The sequence below is a fragment of the Atta cephalotes genome, assembly GCF_000143395.1.
Source record: "Atta cephalotes unplaced genomic scaffold scaffold00013, whole genome shotgun sequence".
NCBI classification, from domain to species: Eukaryota; Metazoa; Arthropoda; class Insecta; order Hymenoptera; family Formicidae; genus Atta; species Atta cephalotes.
The window spans coordinates 1,599,714-1,612,990 of NW_012130077.1; the positions used below are offsets into that span (position 1 = coordinate 1,599,714).

General features: G+C 29.5%; 2 protein-coding genes across 2 annotated transcripts; one reads left to right on the forward strand and one right to left on the reverse strand.

The window, feature by feature from the left end:
• Window positions 1–6,412: 6,412 nt before the first annotated feature.
• On the forward strand, window positions 6,413–9,404 carry LOC105617458 (dihydroxyacetone phosphate acyltransferase). The gene is made up of 6 exons (XM_012199015.1): window positions 6,413–6,704; window positions 6,949–7,359; window positions 7,439–7,952; window positions 8,125–8,405; window positions 8,578–8,831; window positions 8,909–9,404. Exons 1-6 carry the CDS (start codon window positions 6,413–6,415, stop codon window positions 9,242–9,244), a joined length of 2,088 nt encoding a protein of 695 aa, XP_012054405.1. The 3' UTR covers window positions 9,245–9,404.
• Window positions 9,405–9,844: 440 nt separating this feature from the next.
• LOC105617459 lies at window positions 9,845–11,168 on the reverse strand. Its single transcript, XM_012199016.1, is given in 5 exon segments — window positions 9,845–9,988; window positions 10,099–10,297; window positions 10,299–10,615; window positions 10,718–10,988; window positions 11,056–11,168. Coding segments are annotated over 5 exon segments (1,044 nt in total).
• Between the last annotated feature and the right edge of the window lie 2,109 nt (window positions 11,169–13,277).

Below are 13,277 nucleotides of genomic sequence, written 5' to 3' on the forward strand. Positions count from 1 at the left end.
ATATATATATATATATATATATATATATATATAAAATCCGATTATTAATTATATAAAAATATTTCGAAAATTATCGATTTATTAATCGATTTTTTCATATGCAAAGTATGAAGAATACTGTCAAATGTTTATAAACAAAATCCATTTTTTCTTAATTATTAGAACGCAACGATATCATTTATCGATATAAGTGCTCCAATATCGTCTCTTGTAAACAAAACTGACCTCCCTGAATCTTCTAAAATATTATAAAATGTGAGGTTAATCAAAATTCATTTGCATATATAGATTGATTGAAACTAGCCAAATTATCAAGTTTTCAATGCATATTTATAAAAACATATTTTTAAAATTAGGATAAGTTTTTCTGACATCTCATAAAAAGATAACTTTATCAAAATATTCACTTGCTTTTATTTTGATAATTTGGACATTTTTCTATTTATTCATTCTTATAAAATTGGCAATCTAATTTTCGATCTTGAATTCTTATAAGAATATTGATTTCATTTTTAAAATTTGAAGCTAAGAATTGTACGATGTTAGATAACTATGTGTTCTGGTTTTTTTACAATTAGTAAACAGACACATGCCGTAACTAATATACATGAAGTTTATTTGTTTTAAATTTATCTTATTATTTTTAAATTTATTTCTCTTTTTTTCTTCATGTTTTTATGGAGGAAAAGAAAAAAGTTACAAGGAGCTCGGCTAAAAAAAAACAAGATCTCTATTGAATTCAAAACACATACATAGTTATTATATATAAGAATTAAGGGATAAACTTTTTATTATAGAAAAATAAAATTTTTTAATAGTTATAATACCTATATAAATAATTAAAGCAGAGCAGGAATATAATAAAATACGAATTAATGAGAAAGATTTTTAATGAGAAGATTTTTAAACGAGTACGAGTTACTAAGATTTTGTTACATATGCGAATATTCATACTGGCTATACTTCTTAACTCGCAATGTGTAATCAAAGGACAAAAGTCTCGAAGTGCTAAGCATAGGTACTAGGTTCAGGGCCCAAAGATAAAACTTATCGCTCTATCTTGTAATGATCTTCTGAACGCTTAATTTAATTTAAGTGAAGTACACTGATAGTGTATATACGATTAATCGTTCGACAATGTTTTCGCTTATCTACAAATGCTTCTTCACTTGGTATTGAAGAATCAAATTGCCGCGGATACGTTCGACATATTTTATGTCAAACTTCACCGTAATCTATGTTCCTTACACGCAAATCAATAATAATGTCTTTTAAACGAAATAATATTTATAAGAAATAGCAGTTATTGTAATTATTGTACTCATTGTTATTGTTGTTGTTATTGTTATAAGAGACAGTGTAAAGTTTAAACGAACTTCATCAGATAAGAAATCAATCTTAAATCTCTTCAATCTCATTTATACAGTGCATAATATTAAATAATTATTTAATGTCATCATGAATTATTTACTCTTGCTGTGAAACATTAGATTCAAAGAGATAAATTTATTTATTTATTTATTTACACATTACATAAATCACAAGTATGAGATGTAATATAGATTTTTTGTTTTCTCTTTAAATCTTTTCATACACGACATTTTCACAAAATAAGTTGATATTATAAAACAATTTTATAAATATTTTTGAAGTCATATAAATGTTAAATTTTAATTTAAATAAGGATGAATGAACATGCTTTGTACAATAACAAATAACAAAAAAACGTTACAAAAAAATGTGAATTTCATTTAAGTAAATGTAGACGAAAAACAGAGATTTTTATTACGCCATACGAAATGCCTGTTAATCAAATTTTAAAAGTTTTTAGCACAAGCAGAAATATAGAACTATTTATGAAATGGTAATAGAAAAATTTGATAAGAATCTATCAGACTAGCAATTTACATTCCAGAAATTGGATTAATGGTTTATTAGTAACATTGCAAAATAATCGACAGATATAATGTTACCTATTGGAAATACGGCGAAACTACTGCTATGAATTTCTACAAACAACTTTGCTTGCTTGTTTCAACTGTGACATTAATAATATTAAGGAGTAATTCGGATTTAACACAAATCTCACCATTTACAGCAAGCAAGAATGTTTTAATTCCGTTCATTTTGCTATTTATAAGGAGGTCTATATGAAAGATAAAACTTTTGTTTCGCTTAATTATGGCTCTCTCGTAACAATAAGAATGAAGTAATTAAAAATGCGCCGAACGAAAACTAGATATAATACAAGGAATTTGTATAATTATAAACGACACGATTTCGGCAATTAAGATCAGATGTTATCTCCGATCTTAAAATTAAATAAATTTAATTTTAAGGTCTTAAAGTTCGCAGTGGTAAATCGTAAATTGCGAGACATGACAAAAAGAGATAAATTCAAGAGAGACAAATTCACATGTAATCTAAATATTTTATATACTTATCCTCGCGAAAGATTTATATATGTTACTGCGTGCGCAATAACGCATACGTAGAAAATAATCGAAAAAAATGCCAAGAAAAATGATGCTATGCTGCTATTTTAATACGATTGATGACTATGTTTCTTGATCACACTTCTCGTAAACTATCCTAATCATTCTTAACGATACCCTATTCTAAGGTCTGTTTTTACTCCAAAAGTGTTTCCCATCGAATGCGAAATACTTTTAATCAAATTTTTACTTTTAATCAATTTTTATGATGTCAGAAATTATTTCGTTTTTATTTGCGTTTTTTCTAAACCACGTAACTCGAGCCTTTTCGCCTAAAATAAGTCTCAGCACAATAAGTACTAAGAGACATACGGAACAATTGACGCATTTGCTGCTGCTGAAAGTACAAAGAGAATAAAAGACAAGCCATTGCTTCTAAGCCTGCATACTACTATAATGTATTTTATATTTGTGTAACACTTTGCATATGTTACCTATGCGCATATCTTTTTATAGTAAGTGTATACGTACATGATTGGATCGATAATGATTAATGATGCTTTCATAATCTTAACTTTTTATTTTATTAATCAATGAATTAGTGTTTTTATACTCTTTTTTTCTAACAGTCAACTCATCTGAAACACCAACTAGAAGAGCAATCTGATGAAACAGATATAAAATCAAAACACAATTTTACTTTTTTAATGAAACTTATCATCGCTAACTGATAATTGAGAGATTGGAGGCCATAATAGCAATGAAATTGAATCGTGTGAACAGTTGTCGCATAGGAAACAAGTGCATATTGAAGAATGGACTAAAGACTATACATAATGTGAAGTTTTAATATGATTTGATAACTGTTCAGAAAAATTATTAGATCAAAGTTCATTTTGGAGGGAACTTCGTATTATTTTTGTCATATAATTAAAATCGTTTGCGAGATTTAATAAAAATAATAAAAGTTAACTAATAAATCTGAAAAATGGTTCTATGACGTAATTTTTACCAATCATAAAATAGCTTCCTTAGAGGAGGAAGGCGAGGCTTCTTATAACTTACATCTTTGATTTAATAAATTTTCTTAAACAATTATTGGAACATAATTGCTGGAAGGAAACTGGGAACGCTCTATACACCTTTCCGTAAAACGACGATATGAATTTTTAAAAATAACTGTAAATTAGATTTGACAACATGATAGTCTAACTGATCTATTGGAACGCCTTGATATTGTCGAAGTAATAAAGAAGGAAAAAACTACCTGCGATGCAGGAAAAATCGTGTATGCTGTTACAGTGTAATAAAAAACTTTATTCTAGCTAGTTATCCGTTATTATCTCCAATTATATCAGATTTATTCGTCATCTGAAGCAAAAACGAAGACTCGTCGCATCGTCGATCCTTTATGATATCGCAGATATATTTGTATAAGATGAAATCAATATAGTACAATATAGTATCTGTGATAATACTTTAATTTATTAACATGATGCCGCACAGTTCATTTTTCTTCGATTTCAAATTTGATTTTCTAATACCCATTTCTATCAATATAGAATAATTTTAATTCTGCAGTTTAACTTTACAATTTTTATTTCCTAGTTCAGGTTCTAAGAATTAGAAAATATAAAGAGTAAATTGAACGAAAATTAAAATTAATCTACATTAAATCAGTCGACATTACTTATATATAATATAACATATATATAATATATAATATAATAATTTTGCACTCAACAATATATATATGTATAACTATTATATGTAATGTGTAATATATACTGTGTCTTGTTTTACATTTATATCGAATGCAAAATTATAACATCCATATTTACTTTAATTTAGTTATTTTCGATTAGTTTGATAGAAATAAACATAACAAATTAATTGATTATTTTATTATTAGTGTTAAAAAATAATATTGCTATAATATGCCGATCAAATTAACGGTTTTGGTCGAATTACCTTTTCTGTAATGTTTTTAAAGTTTAAACAAAAATATATAATTTTTTTTATCTTTCCTTCCAACGTATTTTGTTGCTTCATGAGAAATTTTTCTTCCTTTCGTGTATATATTTTTTTGTTTAAAAATAATCGTTGGTTTATCTACTCAGTCAGAAATGGAATCGACATCGATTCGATGTCGAAAGCATTAAATTGACGTCGAATCAACATCGATTCGATGTCGATTCCATTATCATTTCTGACTAATTTGGATGGATGTAAAAACGAATGCGTTTGACATAATTTAAAAATTCTATTGAGGCAAGCAGTGTTGTCAACATTCAAGAGGTCTGCAATACAAAACTTGTTTGTTTTATTTGTAGCCCTATTTGCATCTATATTTTGCTCTCTTTTTTCCGAGTTTTATTTGCAGTTCTTTTTGCACCTGTATCGTGCTCTCTTTTTTTTTCTGTACAACGCTCGAATATATTCTACTTCTTTTCATATGCAGTAAACATTCTGAGAAAAAAAATTCTCATACTATTTTTTTAAAGAGAATTTGATTTTATAATTGAAATAAAAGTACCTTAAATTTTTTGAATTTTATAAGTTTTCTTCGAAAATTATAGAATGAGAAATCTTAAGGACAAAATGTTTTATATATAATTATGTTTTATATATAAAATTATATATAATTTTATATATATTATGTATAAAAATATATATAATTATATACAATTATATATAAAATTTTATATAATTTTATAATAATTAAATATAAAACAATATTTTTTTCCGGGATTTCAGAATTCATATGAAAAATTCTAAAAAAGATTTTCTCAGAACTTTTAAAGTTCCAATTAGTATAAAAAATATTTGAGAAATTTTCGAAAAAATTATAAAATTTTGAAGAATTCTGAAACTTATAAAACAATTCCGAAAAATTATATAAAGAATTATATAAAAAATTTTAAAAATGTTCACTTATGCTGTTCACTTATACTGAGTTCAGATATTCATTTTTATTATATAATTATATAATTATCCTAGTTATCATTCTTATTGTTTATCGAACATTAGACAAGAATAACATTACACCTAGGGAGCATCCAAGTGGAAATTTGAACACACCTTTAAATGGGTTGGGAGAAAAGGAACAGACTCATAAAATGATGGCACATACCTGTCTTTATGCGCCTAACTTCGTGCATGTCCCTGTTGCTCCTGTATCGTGTCTAACACACTGCAGTGCTACACAACGTCAAGGATAAACTCTGGGGGATTCCAGATTGTTTATTGAATCATGCGAATGTAATAATGCAACATATGACACATCCTGCACCGTGCCGAATTTGTTTTCTAAGCTTGACTGCCGCCGGTGAATCTGTATTTCACCGGTTTTGGTACAATTTGAGCATCTAGAAAAAATAGATATTGGGTTTGTTCCAGCTATTCCTCGTAGTGAAATCGTCTTTTCTCTTTGCTTTGTACTGTATTTATCCTGTATTCCTCCTTTTCTCTCTAATATCTAATTCGATTATTTGTCTCATTCTAAATGCAGATATTAAATAGGAAAGCATGATTGCAGTGCACCGAGAAATTTCAAGATGGTGATGATTTAATGACAGCTAATGAAGGATAATATCTATGGCTCCAAAAAAACAGGTGTGACAGAAGAAAAAAAAAGAACAACTTCTCTCAGCTTCAATTTGTAACACTAATTTGCACATGTGATTTTCCGAAACTATTTCTTCGTTTGTTTAATCGACTGTTCGAAACTTTGAATTTATCTTACTGTTTTTGTTTACAAAACATTGTATAAGAGATATCTACTTGCGATATCTTATATAAGAAGTTTTGTGTCACATGATTTGAAATGAATCTGACAGTCGGAAGCTTTCGATATATTTATAAAAGTGACATAGTCATCAAGCTAATTAGGATTTGATTTATAAGTCTTGACTTATTCAAATATTGAAGTGCACTGAATAACAAATTTGCGAGGTATCTCGTTGATAAATCTGGAGATGGAGCGTAACACTAAGTTTGTCGATATGCTTGAGGATAGACGAAGGGATTGTGACTTTTTGTGGGCGACACGGCCTATGGATCCAGCATTACCGCATATGTTGCCACCAGATTCAGTCTATGACAGGGAGAGGATTATGCAAGCTGTTTTGCAGGACAAACAAGTCAAAGCTGCCATCGATACAATAGCAAAGACTACAGGTGTTGGAGTTAAAGATGTTGAGAATAATGCCCGTGCTATGATAAACGAGATGGCTAGTAAAGCAGATTTGGCGACTGTTCGTTGGATAGGTATATATTTTGATAAATATTGTTTTCTAATTCCATGTACTACATACTTATTTTATCTTCTAATGTTTTTTTTAAGAATTGTAGTTAGAGAGACTATAATGTTTTATTAAATAATGTTTTGTATTTTTTGCCTCAGGAAGATAAAATAAAATTGTATTTCTAATAAAATTGTATTTCAATGATTGATGAATATTAGCACATTTGTTTCTTGCTAAATGTTTTATAATATATTTGATAATTTCAGGTATTTTTATTACGAAAGCTATGAAGAGAATGTTCTCGCAGATTTATATAAATGAAATCATGCTTTCTAACTTAAAAAAGGAAACACAAATATCTCAAGCACAGTATATCTATGTTCCATCACATAGAAGTTACTTGGATTTTATTTTGTTGTCATATATTCTCTTTTCTTACGACATGGCACTGCCGAATATTGCAGCTGGCATGGATTTTTATAATATGAAAATAGTGGGAGAACTACTGCGAAAAACTGGAGCATTTTATATAAGACGTAGTTTTTCAAATGATTTATTATACAAGCAAATTTTTCGATCATATGTTAACACTATTGTTAGTCACAGCGATAGGGCGATAGAATTTTTTATTGAGGGTACACGGAGTCGTAGTCAGAAGAGTACGATACCGAAATATGGTAGATAAGAAAAGATTTTTAAATAATCTGAAATTATGAAAAAGAATAGATATTGAAATCTCATATCAATCTTTCACAGGTCTTTTATCCATCATTATAGAAAGTTTGCTTCAAGGCGATGTGCCCGACATATATTTTGTACCTATGAGTATCAATTATGAACGTCCACCAGAAGAATTATTATTTGTTTATGAAATGCTAGGAGTCCCGAAGCCGAAAGAAAGTACGGCTCGACTTTTTCGGTCACTCTCCATTCTACAGAAACCTTTTTCTCATGGACGCATTTTCTTTAACATCGGGGAGCCAATATCCGCCAATCAATTCGTGGATAAGGCATATCGACAAAAAAAAATTTTACAACCTTCCTTCAAAATTCCATCATCAGTTGTGGAGAATATAGCTTATCTTATAATAGAATCACACAAGAAGAATACTGTACTTATGCCGATCAATATTATAGCTTTGCTCTTCAATGAAAAAATTCAAACGAAACCGAAAGAACCATATACACTCGATTTATTAATCCAAGACTATCAATGGTTTAAGAGTTTTGTTATTAAATCATTGAAAGCCTTAATGTATGGAACTGAAACGTAAGTATTAAACTTTGTACAATATATAGTTTGGAGTTGTAATTAATCTGCATGTGCAACATTATCCATTCTTAGTTTTTAATCTTGCCTATTTTAGTTAGCTATAGACATAAATATCTGTTAATATATATATCTTCAGAATTCTACATTATGTATACGTAATTTGTTGCAGTACTGATAACGATATGATCAAACAGGAAATATTGGAATCTTTAAAACCTCATGATGAGTTAATAGTACTTGATTCATCAAACACATTAAAAATCAAACAAAGGCATAAAAGAATGAAACAATTAAATTATTCAAATATTAAAGGATATCCTCTGTCTGAACAGACTTTACAAATAGCGGTACCTGCCATTAATATTGCTATTTATAGTAATCCGACTTTGGCTTTTTTAACGGAAATAGTTTTTATAACTGCAACGATAGGAGAGAATGGCATTGAAACTGGTAATGATTGTAAACATTAACAGCAATAATGTTTTATTTAATTACTGATGTAATAGTAAAATATAAAAAAGTAATTATTGTTTTCTTTCCATGCAAGTATAACAGATTGGAAAAGATTACTTTATTTATTTTTCTTATAGTTCTTTTATCAATTTTTCTATTTTATTTGCAGAAGTAGCTTTGGAACGGTATGAATTGTTAAGAAGATTATTCAGCACAGAATTCGCGATGCGACCGATTGAAGATAAAGCTTTAATTAAAATAGAATGGGAAAAGTCGTTAAATGTATTGATATCACAGAACTGCTTGCATACAGTGAATGATTTAATTTTTATAGGAAATAATACCAAATTGTTTTCCATCTTGCATAACATTATATTACCATTCATAGATGTTATGTACGTAACATGTATCTTATTATCTGAGGTAAGAAAAATTTATCTAAACGAAACTAACTCTAATAAGAGACAATACATTAAACATTATACTTCTTCCCTCTTTAGTGGACGGAAAGAACGTCAGTCGAACTCACGGATCGGACAATTCTTGTCGAAACGCAGAAAGAAGTGGAAAGATTAATATTCGAGACTAAAGACAGATGTCAACATCCCTACTGTTTATCTCTTGATCTATATAACATAGCATGGTCTAGCTTGTTATCGCAAGGTATCATCGCATATCAGAAATATACCAATACGTATCGAACGGATAAAGTAAAATTGACGTATCTCATCGGAGCATTGCTCGAATTACCATTACGTCATCCAACGGAAATCTACGTCGATGCGTTTCCTTCAATTATTTCAACATCATCGATGGATGTACAAGCTAAGTTATAACAGTTTATCATGAAACAATGAATTTGGTACACAGTCTGACTAACAAATTGTTCAATGTTAAACAGACTATGGTTAAATTCAATTAAATAAAATTTGAATTAACCGAATCTGCAAACAACTAAATGTGTTTAGTTAATTAAATAAATTTTTTTTCAGTGTATTAATAATAGCATTAAATTAATAAGAATAATTCGATTTTAACTGTGAGATATATGTGTCGATACATCGATAATACATTCCGCTTTCACGAGACATGCAGGGTATATTATTGGTGGCACAATCGGGAAAAAAATAATCTTACATGAAAAAAAACTCAGATAAAAGATATCCAATTTTTTCATACAAAGCTTTTGTTGATTGAAATTCGAGAAATCGCCATTTATTCAAGTTCACATAATTTTTAACCTTTTTCTACGTACATACATATATGTATAAAGTTTTCAAATCTCTCATTTTTAATTTTAAAATTGATTTTCTCGAAAATATATAAAGCTTCGTATGAAAAAATTTTGTCATATATTTTTGACATATTTTTTCATATAGAATCATTCATTTTCCAGTTATTCCTACCACCAATAATATACTATTTTGTATTACATTTTAAAGATCAGGAACGAAACTATTAATGTTATTAAGTATCCTAGCGGTGTCGTTGTCGAAATCAATGGATCGTTTTCGTTTGCCAAGAAACACTGTAGCGGCGGTTGTAGTGGTCGTAGGCGTATTAATATTCCGGAGGAGAAGCTGCAATGATTTTTCTTCAGTAATATATACATCAAAGACAGTAGAGTGCAATTTTATAATTACTAATAATTCTAATCAGGGAGATCAATGTTTCGAGGAATATTCCTTACCATGACTAATCGAACAAGATAAACTGCAAACGTGAGAAATGATATGGCCATCAGTGTGCCTTCTATCGAAGGGAATCCTAAAGAATGATCTTCGTGATCATCGTGCCCATAATACTCGACACCTCTTATTTTGCGACTTGGTGCCATAGTAGTAGTAAGGCGAGATTCTGTTGATGAGTATAATATATAAAAACTTTCAATAACGTGCGGAGGAAATATGCGGGCAAATTTTACCTATCTCTGACATCAATGTTTTCTCGATCGTTTTAAGAAAATAAAGTTTTCCTTCGACTGATGTTGGTTGTGATTGCAAAGTATGGTGAACATTTTTGAGTATGTCTATGGGCAAGTATTGGAATATACCATCATCCCGCTTCGATGTGTCGTTGTCATATTTATCTTGCGACATTTTTTGTTCGGTATTTGGTGGCGGTTGAGTCGTAAGTGTGTTAACCATTGTATCTTTTGTTGATGACATCATATTATTCTTGTTAAGTCGTTCTTTGTTTAATTTATTCTAAAACATTTAAAATATTTACAATGTCAAAAAATAAATTATTTTGTTTATACATGGTTTGTTTAATTTCAGTTCTTTATCCCGTGAACGTCTTTCCGTTACCTCTGTTACAGTATCAGTGATTGTTGCAGTGCGAACTGTTGTACCGATATTTGCGAAATTGTCGGTGATTTGATCAGGAAACAGATTCACCGGCGTTGTTGATACCGAGACAGAATTTATCTTCTTAATTTCCGTCCTATTATGCATCGCATACGTGGCTTTGACCCGATGATAAGTTTGGCTACCATTTCGTTGATTACTGGGAAAATTAATGTTATCCGTGTCGCCTCGTCTGAATTTATAAAACTGATTGTGCTGTACAGAAGGTATCCTTAAAGAGTATACAAGTGATATTAATCTAGAGTGATCCAGAGAATTAAGTGATGTAACTAATTTACCTATAAATCTTTGTTTCATCCGAGAATTGTGGCATGTCTACCCATTCCGCTACGATAACGTTAAGGAAAAATATTATGGTATACAGAGCGCAAAACGCGCCGCGCACAAACATATTTGGATATAATATTACTTATTATTATACGTTATTCCGCGGGCGAAACACATCTCATTCTTGTTACTAAATCAAGTATATAACACGTGAACTCCGAGTCTTTACTGTGTATCTGTAATTCAGAAACTGTCCTGTGTCGGGCATGGATATGCTGCAGGTGACACGCGCGAAGAGACACCATTATTTCCAGCAGAGATGTTCTGTTAGGATTAAAGAGAACGAAACGGCTGATGATGCTCACGCGTCGGAAACGGTTGTTACAGAAAAGGCCACTTCCTTACGTCTCTTTCTATGATTTATTTCGCATGATACTAATTCAATTTGTCATGATTTGTTTTTCTCTCATGACGTTGATGGAAACGTGATTTTCCAAGAAAGATTTTAGGGAACACATTCGCGAGGAATAAATAATGTAACAGTATATCACTTTTTGGATGAGTAAGGCAAATTCCGTTTATTGGTACCATTTTCGGATAGAAAGCTTAGAGCGATATACAAATTAATTTAATATCAAAACTCACATGTGGCACTGAAAAACCATCTTCTCCTCCGTTCAATCTAACGCATTACGAAGAGAAACGTGCTCACACATGAATATGAACATGCTGCCACTTGATTATCTTTTATTACTATTACCACAAAAAGAACATATAAATTGAGATTTTTATCTGGCACTAAGTACATAAGCCGGCAATCTATTGTACATATTGTTCAAGACGTTTGCGTAATGTTTTTTTTTAGATCTCAGGATATCAGATTAGGTAACATACGCATTATCTAACTGCACGATACATTGCTTTCTTGATTCAGAAAGTATTAAGTTCTTTTAAAGTATGAAATTGTAAGTCGAATTTACGTGCAATTACATGAGAGTTAATAAAACTCTTTTTATTATATGTTGCTTTTTTATATATACGATATATCCTGCTTTCCAACCACGAATGCGTAAAAGCATAAAAATAGCGCGATGGTAAGTATAAGAGATTACAATTACAGCATTTGTTCCTACATACATTGGAGTATTTTCCTTCCTTTTATGCAGGAAGAACATTTAAATGCCTGGCATTAAATGCATCGAATATTATAAATGCGTTTTCCATGAATATGAGGTTGATCGCATACGCACGATTTAAGAGATTATATTTGCATAAGTAGACTTTTCTTAAGTTAGGTGCGTACAATATGCGCATAAACATTGATCTACGATATTCTACGAGTAAAGTTACGATAAATTTTTTAAAAGTTATTATAAAATATAACAATTAACGCGCCTATTGACGCACGCGCTTATATATCTCTTATGTTACAAGTATATCGATTATCTCTTTATATTTTTATCGTCATTTCGCATTGTGATATCCTCATTGGATATATAATATTTACTCTGTTTCTTAAGGAACGTAAAAATCGCACTATTGCATTACGATATAAAATGAGAAACGTTTTCTACACTACTTATAAAGATTATTATAAAGATTATTTAAGGTATAGGCCGCATTTTTAAGGGTATTTGCCAATTAATGATCCAATACATACTCAACTATTCAAAATCGAATATATTCTCTTTATATAGTTATTAAATATAGAAATATTTCCTCCGGAAAGATTGCACCTCTTTATCTCAACTATCTACGAAATATTTTAAATAGATTCATATGAAATCAATTATTAGGCTAGTGCAGAAGCTTCGTCGTTTTCTTTACATTAAATTTTTTATTAAATTTTGAGTTAAATAGACATCGAATGTAGGATCGAAATTCTTTAAAAAGATATTTAAAAATGTTTTTTTTCTAAATAGAGAATAATATACTTATATTGGAATTAATAAAAATAGCTTCGAGTTTATGCAATTTCATTTTCAAGTTTATTTAATGACTATGACAAACTTTTCTTGCACCATCTTAATAATTTTAATAAATTCTCTCCCATATGATATTCATTTCTAGCTAGTTCTAGCTAATCTAAGTCAACCTCATTTCTCTCATATTGACTACTGACACAATCATTGTTTCATATCATTGATAAGCAAATTATAAAGAGAATATGTAACCATCGCATTTAAATATATCATTCAACGATTTTAATATTATCGCAATGAAAAAACGATAT